The sequence below is a fragment of the Pagrus major genome, chromosome 22 (assembly GCF_040436345.1).
Source record: "Pagrus major chromosome 22, Pma_NU_1.0".
In the NCBI taxonomy this organism is placed as follows: domain Eukaryota; kingdom Metazoa; phylum Chordata; class Actinopteri; order Spariformes; family Sparidae; genus Pagrus; species Pagrus major.
The window spans coordinates 26283456-26299092 of record NC_133236.1 but is presented as its reverse complement, the minus strand read 5'-3'; the positions used below and the strand labels follow the sequence as shown (position 1 = coordinate 26299092).

The 15637-nt window shown below is 41.8% G+C and overlaps 1 protein-coding gene across 5 annotated transcripts in view; it reads right to left on the bottom strand.

The window, feature by feature from the left end:
* The window catches only part of LOC141017540 (kelch-like protein 29), a 214464-nt gene that overhangs the window by 38591 nt on the left and 160236 nt on the right, over window positions 1-15637 (bottom strand). For all 5 annotated transcript variants that reach the window (XM_073492229.1, XM_073492227.1, XM_073492231.1 and 2 more), the window contains one exon: window positions 14303-14501. In XM_073492229.1, the coding sequence (XP_073348330.1) occupies window positions 14303-14501 (199 nt within the window). The remainder of the gene's footprint in view (window positions 1-14302; window positions 14502-15637) is intronic.

The window sequence follows — 15637 nt, the reverse complement described above, 5'->3', positions numbered from 1 at the left end:
CTTCTCCTGACAGGCACATCCATAGGTGGCTGTTTATTTTCCTTCTGCTGCTTTCTCTTAAAAAAAAAAAAAAAAAAGAAAACTATCCCCATATATTTTTTCCTTTAGCTTCTGTTTTTCTTTTCAAGGCTGGTAAAACAGAGAGCTTTTCTCTAGGAAGAGGAAAAAAGGGCGAGAAAGATACAAATACTACAATGGGCTTTGCTGAGGCTGAGCAAACAGACAGTGCAGTAAGCATTGCCTCAGACATATCGTGGACATACAGCTTAGACTTTGTGGACAGCTTAAAGCCGGCTGGCTCTTTTTTTCCCTCTGTGAGATTTTTAAGAATGTGTTTGGAAAGAGAAAAGAAAGTGATGGCCCAAGGAGAAATTGTGGCGGTGTCACTGTGAAGATGAAGCTCTGCTAAATAAGGGAGCGCCATGAGAAAAATGCGTAAGGCGTAGGAGTCGAGCATGTCGCCCGCCCTCTCTGGCAGCGTGTAAAAGATGTGCGCGAATTTGGAGCGATGCTGAAAAAGATGGAGTTGAATTCGTTCCCATCATGGGCCCGTTTTCACAGCGTCATGCCCTCACACTGCAGGCCTCAAACGGCCCTCAAGACCTCCAACAGACCTTGGATACGCGGCTAATAAATGGGTGTGTGGTTTTATAGGACAGGCGCAGCTACGGTGGCTGTTCTTTGAAAAAAAATTAAGTGAAAACAGGCTCTTTGTCTTCCCTCTCATGAGCCTCCAACCATACCTTCACACACATTAATTATATTGACTTTGTTCTGCTATTGTTCTTCCTCATGATTAGTTTGCTGCTATAGCTGTACGTGTGTGCACTGCATTTCTCTTTATCACACGCTATTTCCTCAACTTTACCGGATTTAAAAGTCAGACATTTTCTATGCTTTTACAGGATTACATTTTTCATCTCTTTTCATCTCCTTTTTCTTTCATCCCATTAGCTGTTTCGGTTTGTTGATATTGACTGCCTCAATTAATTTGGCAAAGTTCCTGTGTCTGTCTGTCTGTGCCAATTTGGGATTTTCTTTTCTCTCCGCTCACATCAATCAATGTTCTACTGTTTAAAGTTTGTTTTAATATCCGTATACATTTATATTGTTCAATAAAGAAATATTCAATTCAATCTTAACACCTTGTGAAGGTTGTAAAAATACTACATTTCCTGAAGCTGCAGGAGTTTGTTGGATTTCTTTCACTCTAGTGTGGCGAAGAAAAAGAAAAGACTGAATAAAGTAAGTGTAGTTTCTTCTGTTGTTTTTCTACATAGAATTTATTCTCCACCAAACCAACTTGAACCCCCACAGAGTCTAATTAGGCCAACTTAAGCAATTCCACATGCTGCTTCAACGTGCCGAATTGTACTTCTGTGCACACGCACAAGTCTTTATTATCACCTAGTGCACATGTGCAGGGTTATTCACAGCGCTTTCCGCTTGGCCAGACACGTCAGGGAGAGTCCACATCTGGGCGGTTGAGGCTGCTGCGCGGCTCTGACCCCTGAAGCCCTGAACACATTCACAAGCTAACACAGCCCAACACCGGCCTGTCAGAACGCAACAAAACAGGAGAGCGGCACCGCTGACGGGGAGTCACGGCATCGGATCAGATGGTTGCGTGGGTGTGTTTATGTGTGCGTATGTGCGCAGTTTTCGAAAGAAAGCGAAGCCTCACAGGGGATGGCTGTCAGTCAGTCGAAGGTTTGATGGGAGTTGGGTAAAGGGATGAAGGGATGGAGGATCGAAAGATGGAGACGAGTGGTTGGGGATGAAGGGATAACCAAGTCTTGACAGCTCTTGTTTTTTTCTCCTGACAGAGTTTATACCCATGGCAGTTTGGGGAGAAAATGTCTCCTTCTGCTGATTGTTACTGACCTTTTGTTATATTTTTGGTATATTCTACATTCCTCTATCCACAAAATATCAACTGAGCACAGGCTTTGAGCAACTCACTGCTTCAAAGGAACATATTTAACCAAATAAATACATTCTGAGGTGAGGCTACCTCACAGCCACAGTCTGAGGTTTGTCAGGTACCGAGAACATGTTAAAAATGCTGCCGTTCAACAGTGCAGTTTCACTTTTCTGTATTAAAGTATGTTACGTAGAAAAGTATATAATGCCAAAACTCTTATTTCTTCACATTCTTTTGATCATTTTAATCTTTTAAACTAACATTCTTACATAATGCACCTTTAAGTGAGTTAGGTTTTGTACATAAGGACCAGTTTCTCAAATTTCAATCTCTTTTCAGCTCTGTGTGGACCAAAACATATCTGTCTTTCAGCAGCTAAATGTTCCACTATGTTCTCTAGCCAGTTCAGGCTTTGCTATGTGGTCCTGTCCAGGTAGTATCAAGTGGTTTTATTGGAGCTTTTCCTCCTAAGAAGACGCCAGTTGCATCTGGAAATTACACAAAACATTTAAGTTACAGGCTGTAAAACTGGGGGAAAATAAAAACTTAAAATGAGCTGCTGGGCTGAACTGCAGAATTATGGTGCTGACACACTGGACCTGTTGACGGATGTCAAGTCGCCGGATCTTAATGATTTTCTATGGAGAGAAGGAGATCTGTCCACAAGGTGCATGATGGATACGGCACGGCGAGTTGATGATATCTGAAATAGCGTAATTACTATTCGACCTCTATGTAACGGACTCAGTCCAGTACAACAACACCAAGCTTGCGAAAATCAGATTAAACTGTCAAACTAGGCAGTGCTGACAAACCATGAATCATGATTATGTTACTGCATCGCCTATTTCTCACCTCTAATGTTTTCAGGTCTTCAAGTGAGAAAGAAGAGCAGTGAAGAAATATGGCAGTATGCACGAAGTGTAAATAGAGACTATAATGGTAACATCTGGACAGTGTCCAATATTAAAAATCTGTCAGTGGGAGGCTGGAGTCATCCCAGGCTGTGAATTGTGTGGTGAAGAAAAAAAAAAAAAAATCTCCCAAAAATATGTGTTCTGAGGGACGGACAGGCATGTGTAAGAGCTGAATCTCAAATTGAAGTTGATGCCCACCCACGGAGCGTGACATGCACACACATGCACACACATACACACACACACACACACACACACACACACACACACAGACACACACACAGAACCCCCTGACAGTTTCTGCGTACTGCCTCCACCCAACTTGACATCAACCAAATGAAACCTATCTGTGACAGGAGCACGCCGCCCCAGCTTTACCCCATACTGGAACAAGCTGGATCCTCACTGCGGACACGCACACACGAACGTACAGTCACTCCGGCAGAAGAGAGGCTGATGGAAAGATGAAGACAGAACGGAAAGATTCTGTCGTCTCCTTTTCCCTGCTGCCACACTGGGTCTTATCTCACCTTGTTATGTGTCTCCTTGCTCTCTGCCCCATGCTGTGACCCTGCTTTCCTTTTTCTTTTTCTTACCCTGCGGCTAACACCTCCCTCGCTCTCTAGCTCTCTTTCTTTCTCAATCCACGAGAGACTGTACTCTATTCCTCTATCTCATTCTTCAAGTTGTTGTCTCTCAAATCCCCAGGAGTCCTTGCTTTTCCCCCAGTATACTCCTCAATTTCATCGTCCTTGACTGCATCCTGCTCTTTCACCTTGTGCACCTTTCACCTCTGACTATAACCAGCCATACTTTGTTGCAGGAACAGTCAAAAGGACATTGTGAGATTGGGTTGAGGTTGCACAGACACACACACACCGACACCTAGTAGTTACTCAGCTTGGTTGAAGCTGAGACTTTCATGTCCTGTCCAACTACACATGCAAGAAATGTCCTCCCAGCATGAGATTCCCTTGACTTGAAGTGGTTTGTACTACAACAAATACCAGCTTTAAATTTCATGGAAATAGTAGCTGACAAAACTGGCAAGAAATGTCAACTGAAGGTACATCAAGTAACTTCAGCTGTATCACTTATATATCTTCATCAACGTTGTATCTAAAGTAAAAAATGAGCTTCTGGATTTTGACCACCTGCAGTTTCCATGACACCTGGATAACTCCAACTCCACCTGCTGATGGAAATCATGTGATATGACTGAAAACACTGATGGAATGTAACTAAGTACATTTACTCAGTGTACTTAAATACAATTTTGAGGTATGTGTGCTTCCACCCCCACTACATTTTGGAGGCAAATATTGTACTTTACTTCACTAAGTGTACATTAACTTTGCAACTTTGGTCATCGGATAAAAAAAAACAACAACACTGATTCGGATAATCAGAAAAACATTGAAAAGAGAAACATTGCATACATGGTTAATACCTCAGTAACCATCCACCTGCTTTATCTGCGCTGTTGCATTGAAAACTGATTTTGTGGATTTAGCTGTCCTTCGTCCGGCTTTTTAACACCATGAATAGCATACTGCACCGTCATTCAGTACACTTGGCATTTTGAGCAACCAGTAAGGTGAAGACTTTGCCAGTGACCCTGATCATTCTATAGGTTCAATTCAGCTCAAGGATATGCTGTGAAAGATTGATTCCTTTATGTGCCACACACCTCTATTGTGCAGCAGTCAGAAAGTACAAAATATATGTGGCGTCTAAATAGTAAGTTTCAGCTTGTTTTGCATTATTTGCATCTCAAACCGACTCGGAGATTAAAAGTTGTTCTCCAACCTCTCTGCCTATCTTTTTTTTTTTTGTTGTAAATCACCTCCTTTATGACTTGTTCAGACTTAAACAGAGAAATCCACAAGGGATTTAACTCAACGGTGTACTTTATGAAGGAGTACATCACTCCAATAATTGTTTCCACAGTCAGATTATGAGGGTTTGAGCTCTTTTTTTCATTAGTCTTTAACTTTATTATGATCCTGACGTAATTTTGGTTTGTTTGCATTCAGGCATTATGCACATAAATCACAAGGATGGCAATGACAAACAACCATTTAGTCTACTGGGAAGAGGAGAAATGCATTGTGTGCATGTTATTAAATGTGCCACATGTTTAAATATACATGTGTAAATATATTCATTGGTGTGTAATAACTGGGGAGAACTGGAAGTGTGAAGACTTTCACACTCACAGGGTATCACAGCCACTGTGACACTGGCAGTCTGTCTCTCAGGGCTCAGAGCCATTTATATCTCTCTGCTGGTCCATAACCATTTCCTCTTATCTCAGCCGCTCCTCTCTAATCTCTCTCTTTTGCTTTTTTCCCTTCCTAATCCTATGATTTCTCTCCCAGGGTGTTAATTTGCTATGGTGAGGATCAGGGGCCAAAGGGCTCCCAAATAATGTCAGGGTCCAGGGAGGTGCAATATATATGGATGTGCAGGACTTGAAGTGTGTGTGCTAAAAAGTCTGCACTCAGACGATTGCCTGGTGAAGTGCACTCAAACTATGTTTAGTACGGGATGCATGACATTGGATTTTTGCGAATATCCAATATGCCAATATTCTCAAACTCTTTTTGGCTGATTGCCAATGCCGATACAGATATATGCTCATATTTTTTTCCCCACCTAATTGCAAAGAACACTGTGTCCCTCATGTAGTGGAATTAACATATTATTAAGCTAACTTATCTCTGTGGGGCAGTGTTACTTTTCAAAGTTAACTTGTTACGTTAAGAAGATTACCGTCATTAAAAAGTAATCATTACGTTACAGCGTTACCACTGAGAAAACGGATTTGTTGGAGTACGTTTGCGTTACCAAAATTGAAAACCACTCTTCATTTCCTGGCGCACCTTGCTGCTTATATTGTACAGATGATGCAAGTCTTCCCTTAAAAGCATTGACTACCAACATCGAAAAACGTATTCTATAATCCATAATCTATAACGATGCAGGCTAAGAGTATGACAAATGTAATATCAGGCTTGGGGAGTAACAGAATACATTTAACGGGATAAAGTAATTAGGATGCTAAAAAAGTTACAGGAATAAAGAGGTAATAAGATTATATGTATATTTACTTAAAAAGGGGATCACTAACAGGATTATAATTTTAAAATAAGGAATGATAAACTAGTCTGTAACCAAGCACATGCACACACATGACAACTCTTCACGAGTCTCACACAACATCACTCTGGTCTCCAGTGAAACTGAATGTTTCTTACAGGATACACCCTTGTTATTAAGACTAAATCAAATTCATCTTATTGAGTCTTTATTTGCATATATTGGTATTAAGGTGATCCAAAAGCATTGGAAAGTAATCATGTTACATTACTATAATATTGTGATACTTGGATTATGTTAGTGATAATGTATTTTTAAAGTTAATAAGTAACTGTATCGGAATACATTTTTAAAGTAAACCCTCCCAACCGTGCGCAATATTCCTTTTCATGATGGCCCGCTGGCTGACGCAGAAAAACAGTGCTTTTCAAAATGTACACATTCACACATTATTCACACATTAAAATAGTAAAACTACTTAGATTTTTAAACATCTGTAATCTTGCCGGAAATGTTGCTTTTGGGCCGATGCTGATATTTTATCTTAAAGCCTTTGCTGGTCAATAACAACTAGGATGGGTCAATTTTCAAACATTCTAGTAGTCATTAATTAATTACAAATTTGGATAATTCATGTGACCATGGTTTTGTCTGAAAAAATATAATTACCCTTTTTCTCCCATTGTTTTTAATCGCTGCCTGGAAAAAACATGACACCACCGAGGTCAGTCTTTGAATAATGGTCGAATAGTTCCCAGTGAATATCGAATAGCATCCCTAATAATAATAACAAAGCGATATAATTGTGCATCCCTAATGTTTGAGGGTCAGGTCATTCAAATTACTGATTTACTTGTAGTGGTTGCCATGCGGTTTTGGTTTTATTTGCCTGAGATTACTTCCACCTTCACCCAAATACAAGGAAACTGAGTGGGGTTGTGGTGCTTCACAGTATTGTAGAATTAAATAAAAAAATAAAATAAAATCCTCAACAGCATTGTGTCTTTTCAGAAACGGTGTCCCCAATGCTCAGGACGATCCACACCCTCGCTGTGAACAGTTTTTGCTGGAACTACTTCCTACCAAAGAAATAGTCCCAGTGGAAACTGTTCAGGGTTTGTTCTGTGGATCCTCCGGAGTATCTGGGACAGTGTTACTGGAAAGAGATGTTCCAGCTGAATTTTTTAAAAGAAATGTTTCAATACTGTGAGGAGCACATGTGAAATCTCACTTCCAGTCCATGCTCTGTATTGAGAGGAAGATATCTCAAAATCCTGGCAAATAAAACCAGAGCGACGTGCACGACTAGACACGAGAGGAAAGTTTTCACAAGAAAATATTTTGAATTGGATGAATGACCTATTAAACTTTTCACTACTTAAATCTCATACATTATGAATTCCTGGATTCACCCACAGTCCAAACAACCAAATCTCCACCATCGGTACATGCAGTGATATAGCTCTAACCAGGTTCGCTCTGTCTGTTGAATATTGGATGAGGTGGAAGCAGCCTTGCAGCAGGTACAGCAGGTCAGGGTGCCAGATGTGGCATGAGCGATGCTGAGGCTGATCCATGCTCCTGTAAATGCTGCTCGCTTTGGGTCTGAGCACGAACCGCAGCTCTAGGAACAGAATGAGTCAAGTTTTCTGGCTGCAGCCGCGGTGATCGCTCCCCCGCCTCCCCCTCTCTGCCCCCTCTACCTCCTCCTCTGTAGCTCAGGCTGACAGTAGTGACTAGTCAAAAGGTCAAGCGGACGAAACCTTAATTTTGGCTGCAGCCCCCGTAGACATTTAGACCAGAGGTTATCTAATCTGGATTTACAGCCTCCATGTTGCATTTATGAGCCGAGATGGATGTGTTTGCTCTAGATTTCACTGATAAGCCGCAGGAATATCAAAAACTCATACTCCAATTCTCCGGTGAATAGCTTGCATCCAACTTTTCTCTCTCTCTCCTGCTCGCTCACTCGTTCTGTTCCTTTCTCCCTGCCTCAAATACCATCTCAGTCTCCAGAAATAAAATCGGAAGAGGAGCCGCTGAAGGGCACTCCTCACATAGAGCGATTAAGACGTTTCTGGCACACTCTCTTGCATCCTGCTTTTCCAGTTTGAGAGGTGAAACAGAGTAATCTCACGCTGCATTGGCTCTAAAAGACAAACCAGGCTGAATAATTACACAGAGCAGGACAATAATCAACAAAGTCCTGACATAAAAAATAAAAAAAAAAATCACAGATGCAAAGTTTATAATTGTCTTTCCATACAGCTGACAAGCATCCCCGTCGCGATCGCCTTGCTTAATGGTTGGCGTTGAAGCTGTGCAGCCAGAGAGAAAGATGACAAATAATTCAATTATTTCACGTTAAAGAGATACAGTCGGCTTTGACGAGGAAGTGTCGAGGCGATCGGAGAGACGGTGTTAATCGGGCCCGAGCCAGAAGCAGTAGGTGGCAGACTTCAGAGGGAAGTCATCTGATGATCCTTTATGTTCTCCTTACAAGGTGTGAATCTTTCTCTCCTTTTCTTTGTGGCGGTGGCGCGCTACGGCCACTCTCCAAGGAGCCGCTGGCTGGCGGAGGTGTGAACGAGTAGATGAATGTCACGCCTACGGGCTCGGGACCTCACAGAACAGCCGGGTTTTATTGTCTTCGAGCCGTGGATGCAAGCCGAGCTATTGTGCGGGCTGATCTAATAAAAATCCAGCCATTTTAGACCACCACACAACCAGCTCACAGTGTTTTATTTGGCTCTGCCTTACGCTGCAGGAATGCAACATGGTTAATAGCGTTTAATATTTACATTTCCTGAGTATTTTGGAAGAGGCTTACATCCTGCTGCAACACACGCCAGGGATCGGATCTCAGCTTTCAAAAAATAAAAAATCTAGGGAGATTTAAACTGAGCCATCTAGTGTAGGGAGTGATCACACAGATAAAACGCTTGTGCAGAAACGCTGCATATTAAAACCCCCTGCTGCTGCTGCTGTGTGCTCACTGTACTTCCTAACTTTTCTGCCTTTAGATAAATGAACGCTTAATTACAGATGATGAAGTGGACAGCAGGAAAGACGTGTTGAGAAATAGAGGAGCCACTGTTTAAGGTTTCCCCCCTACAGCGTATGTATTTAAAGGTTTAACAATGTGTGTGTGCGCGTGTGTGCGAACGAGACAGAGAAACAGTGTGAGGCGAGCTGGACCCCTGCGTCTCCTAGTCATTACAGCTCATTTGTCTGAGTGCTATTCCACTTGGCTGGGTTGAGTTAACAGTTTGCCCTGGCGCTCGCCACCCTCCTCTGAGCTGAGTGCAGCGTCACATGCGAAGGGACGGGAAACGGGAACATAATGTATGGTTGTGACTGAGTGCGTGCACACACATAAATACAACACGTATACGAAAGGGTACTTTTCTTGCTCCTTAATAGCACGGATGTAACAAATCAGAGTGCATCTTGTGACTTAAGACAAAATGGTTTCTTGAGTAAACTCCCAGCACCAGCGGCTGTTTAATCCCCCCGATCCCCTGGAAAGTCTAATGACAGCTAATCAGATGCACATCCACACTCTAATTAACCAATTAGCAGCTAATGGATACACATACAGTAGGCAAAACACCGTGGATTCATTATGAGACACTCATAATTTTCATCTTCACCCAAGACTCTTTTCTGGCCAAATGAGGAAGACAGGAGGCCGTTAGCAAATCGCATCAGCTACACGCCCCCTACCTTCCTGAAAAGTTCACCGCTGCAGCAACAAAATGAAGGATAGTAAGAGAGACATGAGAAAAATCATCCCTAAAATTAGTGAACATATGTAAAAAAGAAAAAAAAAAAAAATCACACAAAAACATACTGAAAACTGTGTTTATATTTGAGGATCACAGACAGAAGATTTCTATGCTGAATATCTTTTTGGCTCCTCAATCAGCATCTAATAAAGTTAATGGGCAGAGCATCAACTCAATAAAATGCTCCAGAATGCAAAGTGCATTCAAAGTGATGCAGCAGACCGTCTCGATTTTAGTCAGCGAGGAAACTCAAAAATAAACTTAATGTCATGCTGGTTATTCAGACTTTTACGACCCTTGCCTCGTCGTAATTCTAAGAGAAAGGGAGCTTTGTATAAACGCTGTCCGCCATTGTTTAACATTCATTTTTTTGTTTTACGCCAGTTCCTTTGAACCCCGCACAGGAGCACGCCGAGTGAAACAATGCAGTGACATGCCAGGACCTGTCAGACCAACTGAAATAAAAATGAACTGTCAATAAAACAGGGCCATAAAACCACCGTAAAGAAATAAATTACACCATTGCAGCACAGCAGGGAGTCTATATAAAGAAAAACCTGGGAAAACAAGACAATTAAAGGGTGTTTGGAAACCATCTGGCTGTTTCTATTCAGCTGCAACCGAAATAACTTTTTTAGAGCTTACAGCTAATGGAGCAAGTCCTCATTAAGATGTCGGCCTTTTTTGTTACACTCAAAAAAAAAGTTCATGCTATTCCATCTTATGAACACACTGCAGAGTGTATCTTCATAGTCCATTAATATTCATATTAATGTTTTCTTACCCATGACATGATGTATTAGTCTAATTTAGCAAAAACATGAAACTAGTAAATAAGTATACAAGATTTTGCAAGCCCATTTCCCCAGGCCTTTTTTTTCTTTTCATCTAAATGTAATATTCAAGGCTTATATTATGTATATTAACAATGGATAAAATGACTACATGTGATGGGAAAGGTGTGTCTTGTAGTGAAGAATTATGCAGTACCACCAAGCTCTTTATAGACACTTATTGGGTTTTTTTTTGTCCTTTAACTTTACTATTCTCAATTCACAGCTTACCATTTTCCCGCAGTGTTGTTTCCAGCAACGGCGTGCAGCTCTCATCTACACCAGCACCAAACGGGAAACAGCAACTTGCCAGATTAAGTGGCACAAAATATTTGCCTCAGGAGTTGGCGGGGACAAAACAGAGCTAAAAAAAGAAACAACTCAGATTTATGCTCATATATATTGAGATATATTGGTATTGTTACATGTGAAGATAGGTAGCAAGAAATTAATACTAGCAGTGTGTGTGCTAATTTAGAAAGAGTAGCGTGTGTTTCCCTCACAGGTTTAGAAATTTTAAAAAGGTGTCATTTGTAGATATGGCCAAATCTGAAGATAGACATATCACCAGTAACCGACAACTGCTGCTCTTTGCTTGCTATCCTATGCTGCAGCTTAGCTCATGGCTCAGTTAGCTGTGGAGCCAGTGGCCGTAGTATTTGCCTGGACTTGAACCTTAGATCACAGGCAGTCAAGCTTGTCTTGGTTCGGTAAAAGAGAGAAACTTCAATTTAGAAGGTTGTATTTTTCTGTTTGGTAAGGAAAATGGATCTAAGAGTATTTTATTTCTTGACATTTAGTGAGTTTATTTTGTTCATCTATTACACTTACAGCTGGCATGTATCTCCAAGCCGAAACTACAGGGGCTAACAGACCATAGCCTCTTGATGATATAAAGTGTATATAATGAGACAGGACGGGCCAGGGCCTTTGTCTTTGACATAACGTCAACACTGGTATTTCTTGACATTCTAATTATAATGTTAGTTAGTTTTTTGAAAGTTTAAATAGAAAATTCTGGCCATATCTTATGAATTGAGCCTTTAAAACTCTGCGTATGCGTCCGTTAGGGCTTATATAAAAGGCCTGTAGCCAGTTAGCTTAGCTTCAACAAAGACTGGAAACAGACTATGCCTCACTTGTTGCATTTCCCAAAATGGTGATCTACTGACATTTAAAAATGAGGCTGGTTATGTTGGGTTTATGCTAAATTGTGACATTAGCCGATTTATCATCATCGTTTTTCTTGTGATTGTATATTTTTGACATTAGCCACTGTAATCTAGTATCAGCTGGTCTCCACTAATGAATGTTGAATGGGTTGAGAGTAACCTCAATCGCCAAATTCACAGATTTAATTCTAGAAGTGAAAGGATGTTAATTAACAGTCTGTCTCACAAGAGTAAATTAAATTCCTAGCTTGAAAAAGTGTAATTTAACTCCGATTTATCATTAGTAAAAATGAATGTGTGAGCTACTCAGACACATGTGTCCATGGGCACACACACACTGTGCGAACACAAACTCACACACATATGCACGTTACTCACAAGTTCACAGATTGACTGCGCTCAGCAAGAAGTACTTCACGGATGGCAGTTTTCCTTTCTTTTTCCGCTTGACAGACTTATCAACCGAGCTCAGGTGGTGCCCCATCTGCTTGCGCACATTTAAAATACACACACACAAACACACAGCCACACACTCACTCACTGCTTACACAAGTAGACACATGCTCAAGGAATAAACTCAATCAAATGTCTGCCCTTCAAATTTCATTTCTGATCCCCCTGGCTCCTTCTCTCCCTCCCCCCTCTCTGACCACATCCCGACCTCTCCTCCTGTTCTCCCCCGTCTCTTCATTTCCCCGTCCTCTGTGTGCCAACCACGGCCCAACCAACAACCTCAAACTCTCCTTCCAGTCTTTTTCTTTATCTGTCTCACTTTCCTGCAGGTACCATTGCTACTCCCCGCATCTATCTTTGCAATCCCGGTGACCACGCACCCCGCTGTGCAGAGGCCCACTCTGTCCGATGCAGCAGATGGCTGAGCAGCACACGCATGCACACAAACATCACGCCCACTGACACACACACACACACACACACACACACACACACACACACACACACACACACACACACACACACACACACACACACACACACACACACACGTTCAAGCATAAAAGCTAACTCAGGCCTACAAGAATACAAACAACTACAGAAAAATGCGAGGCTACATTCATTTGTTATCTGCAAACCGCGTACAGTAAATCAAATAGTTTTTCACACTTTCTTGTACAGGTACACAAACACTGATAAAATGCTCGGCCCAGATAGTCAGTAATAAAAAGACCTTCAGCCTCACAGGAGTTCAAAACTTGATCAAGAGAACCTAAACATATAACTCATTCACTGAGCCATCGGGGTACAGAGCATCATGAATGTATTCATCCCAGTTGCATTTATGCATTTATATAATTTTGCTGTACAGAGCCACGAGCTGCTGTGAATCAATACGCTCTTCAGCCTGCATAATGGGGCTGTAGGATGCGTAAGATATGCACATACCAAAACTGGGCCTTGACAGAAAAATGCTTCAAGAAAATGCTGAGAACAAACACATAAAGACTGCTGGATTGAAGATGAGTAATGGGATGATGCTGAGCACATATAATGCAACAAATGTCTTTTCTCGTGAGGCAAATGATTTTTTATAAAGCCTCGTGCGACTGCATTACAAGCAATTAAAAATGCAGAAATATTAACCTCACGCAATTCCCCCAATGTTTGTTTACTGGCAAATAAACACACTGGCTGGACAACAGTGCTGGCTAGTAAACTGATCCCCCCATAAAGTGCCATTTGTGAGGCAATTATCTTTATCCTACCAAGCAGAAAATAACTTGTGCCGAATGGTAAGGTGTGCTGGTGCGGAGCTCATAATACCATGCAGACACTATAATTAGGCAGCTCTTTACAGGGGGAAAGAGTGGGGTCCTGGCCGACCTGAGGGAAAAACCTAACGGCCAAAAGCAATTTGCAGGCGCCTTCCAATTTCCATGAATGATTCTTTGATTTTAACGATGTAAACAAACACGATCTTCAATGGCTCGGACGTTGGCGGCCGTCAGACAGTGGAATGGTTGGCCGGTGGCTCAGAAAGCAAGGACAGACCTGACTGTTCGTAGCTGGTGTTAAAAAGTTGTTAAGAGATGTTTATGTGCTGGGCTTCCTGTAAAAAAAGAGCCTGGGTTCATACGCCCGCAAAAAAACACCCAGGGAAGCCGTTATGGTCGGCCGCTTTCAACTTTTCACAGAAACCTCGATCAGGCTTGGCTCTAGCACCGGATCATCTGTTTGATTGTGGAAAGAAAAACCTGTGCTGACATTTGGAAATACGACCCGTCGCCTGCGTATACTTTCAAGTATTTACAGTAGTTGTGTGGAAAACATGATGGAGCTCTAAATCATTGCCTCCCAGTTGTGGACTAAAATCAATACAATTCAGTAGCAGGTCAAGGTCTCCTCGTGAAGACGTCACCTCTCTGCTTTTTCTTGTTGCAGTAAAATATGAACAGTGGATGTGTGTGGGTGCATGGATGCTGCATATGTTGTTCTGGGTCAAGTACATTGGTTGGTGTATAGATCGTGTACACCACCTTGCTCTCAGGCCATCAAGGCCAAAGATGACACATCAGTTTATTTCTGCTTCCGTGTATGAGTTTGTGTTTACCAGCAGAGAGCCTCGGCCGAGTCCTGGTCGTCTGCATCTCTTGCCGCGCGTGGGGCAGCATGTGATAGCGCTTGGCCTCATTAACCAGGTCGCGGCACGCCTCCGACGACTTGATCAGCTCCTCGTTGTCCACCACGTTCAGCAGGTAGGACGGGTGGATGAAGGGAAGACGCACCACCGCCAACAGCTCTGACAAATTCTGAGAAGATGGGCGAAAAAAAGGAAAGAAATAGAAGGATTAGAGATTGAAGGCTGCAATCAGTGAGCGATGCTCAAATAACACAACAGAAAAATACAGAAACAAAAGCAAACACTAATAAAAACGTGTTTGCAGACAGGGAAACCGGCAGAGCTGATCAAGGAGGATTTCTATGAACAACATTAAGCAAACAGCAGACTTAAAACACTGTTTATCACAGTCAGTAAACACAGATACTTTTTGCCGTGCTAAAATAACTTTTTAAAGGTCATAAAATAAGACAGGAAAAGTAACTATCATGTTTCATAATAGTCTGTGCTGTAAGAGGGAGGAAACCTGATGGAAGTGAGACCATTAGATCAGTTACTGTCAGTGTCGGGGCCCTGAAAAGCTTCAGTCTAACACCCTGCATGTGTCAGGTTTCTATTTCTATACTTGTGTAGGACATAATAAGGATGGCAAGGATGAAAAGACAAGAAATAATCTCTAAATCACTGGCAGTATTTTTATATATACACCATGATAGGCATGTTCACTCGTGCACATTTCCTAAACACAACTAAAAACAAGTCATTAAATGTTAATCATGGTTCAACAGGAAACCACAAATAACATTTTCAGTAATACGTTTTCAGTAAAGATCCGCTCACCAACTTGATTTCATACATGCTTTTGGCTACGCTGCGAGAGCTGAAACGAGGCAGCAGGGGGGTATCGTACCGCTTCCACCTCCTGCTTTTGATTTTTTTTCGTCTCCAAATGAAATCTTTCAACAGACAGCAAACGTTCCTCTGCAGCTAAATTGAGACCCAGTTGTGGTTAATCACAACCCATTCAAGCCAAGAGGAGAGATCAAAAGCAAGATGGCACAGTACATAAACTTTTTGACTTGACTTACCCTGATTTTACATTTATTTGCACATTTTCTTTTAAAGCGACAAAATGCAACTTCCAACCCGAGCTGCCAACCCAAAGTGTCAGTGTTTGACAACCTGGTCATGGGACGCCAACCCAGAGCATTAGCATTTGGCAATCTGGGGATGAGACTCGACAATCAACTATCTTTCTCCTGAAACTTACATTTTATCACTTTAAATGGTTTGAGTTGAGGACATGAGCGTGATGATTAGGCTTTC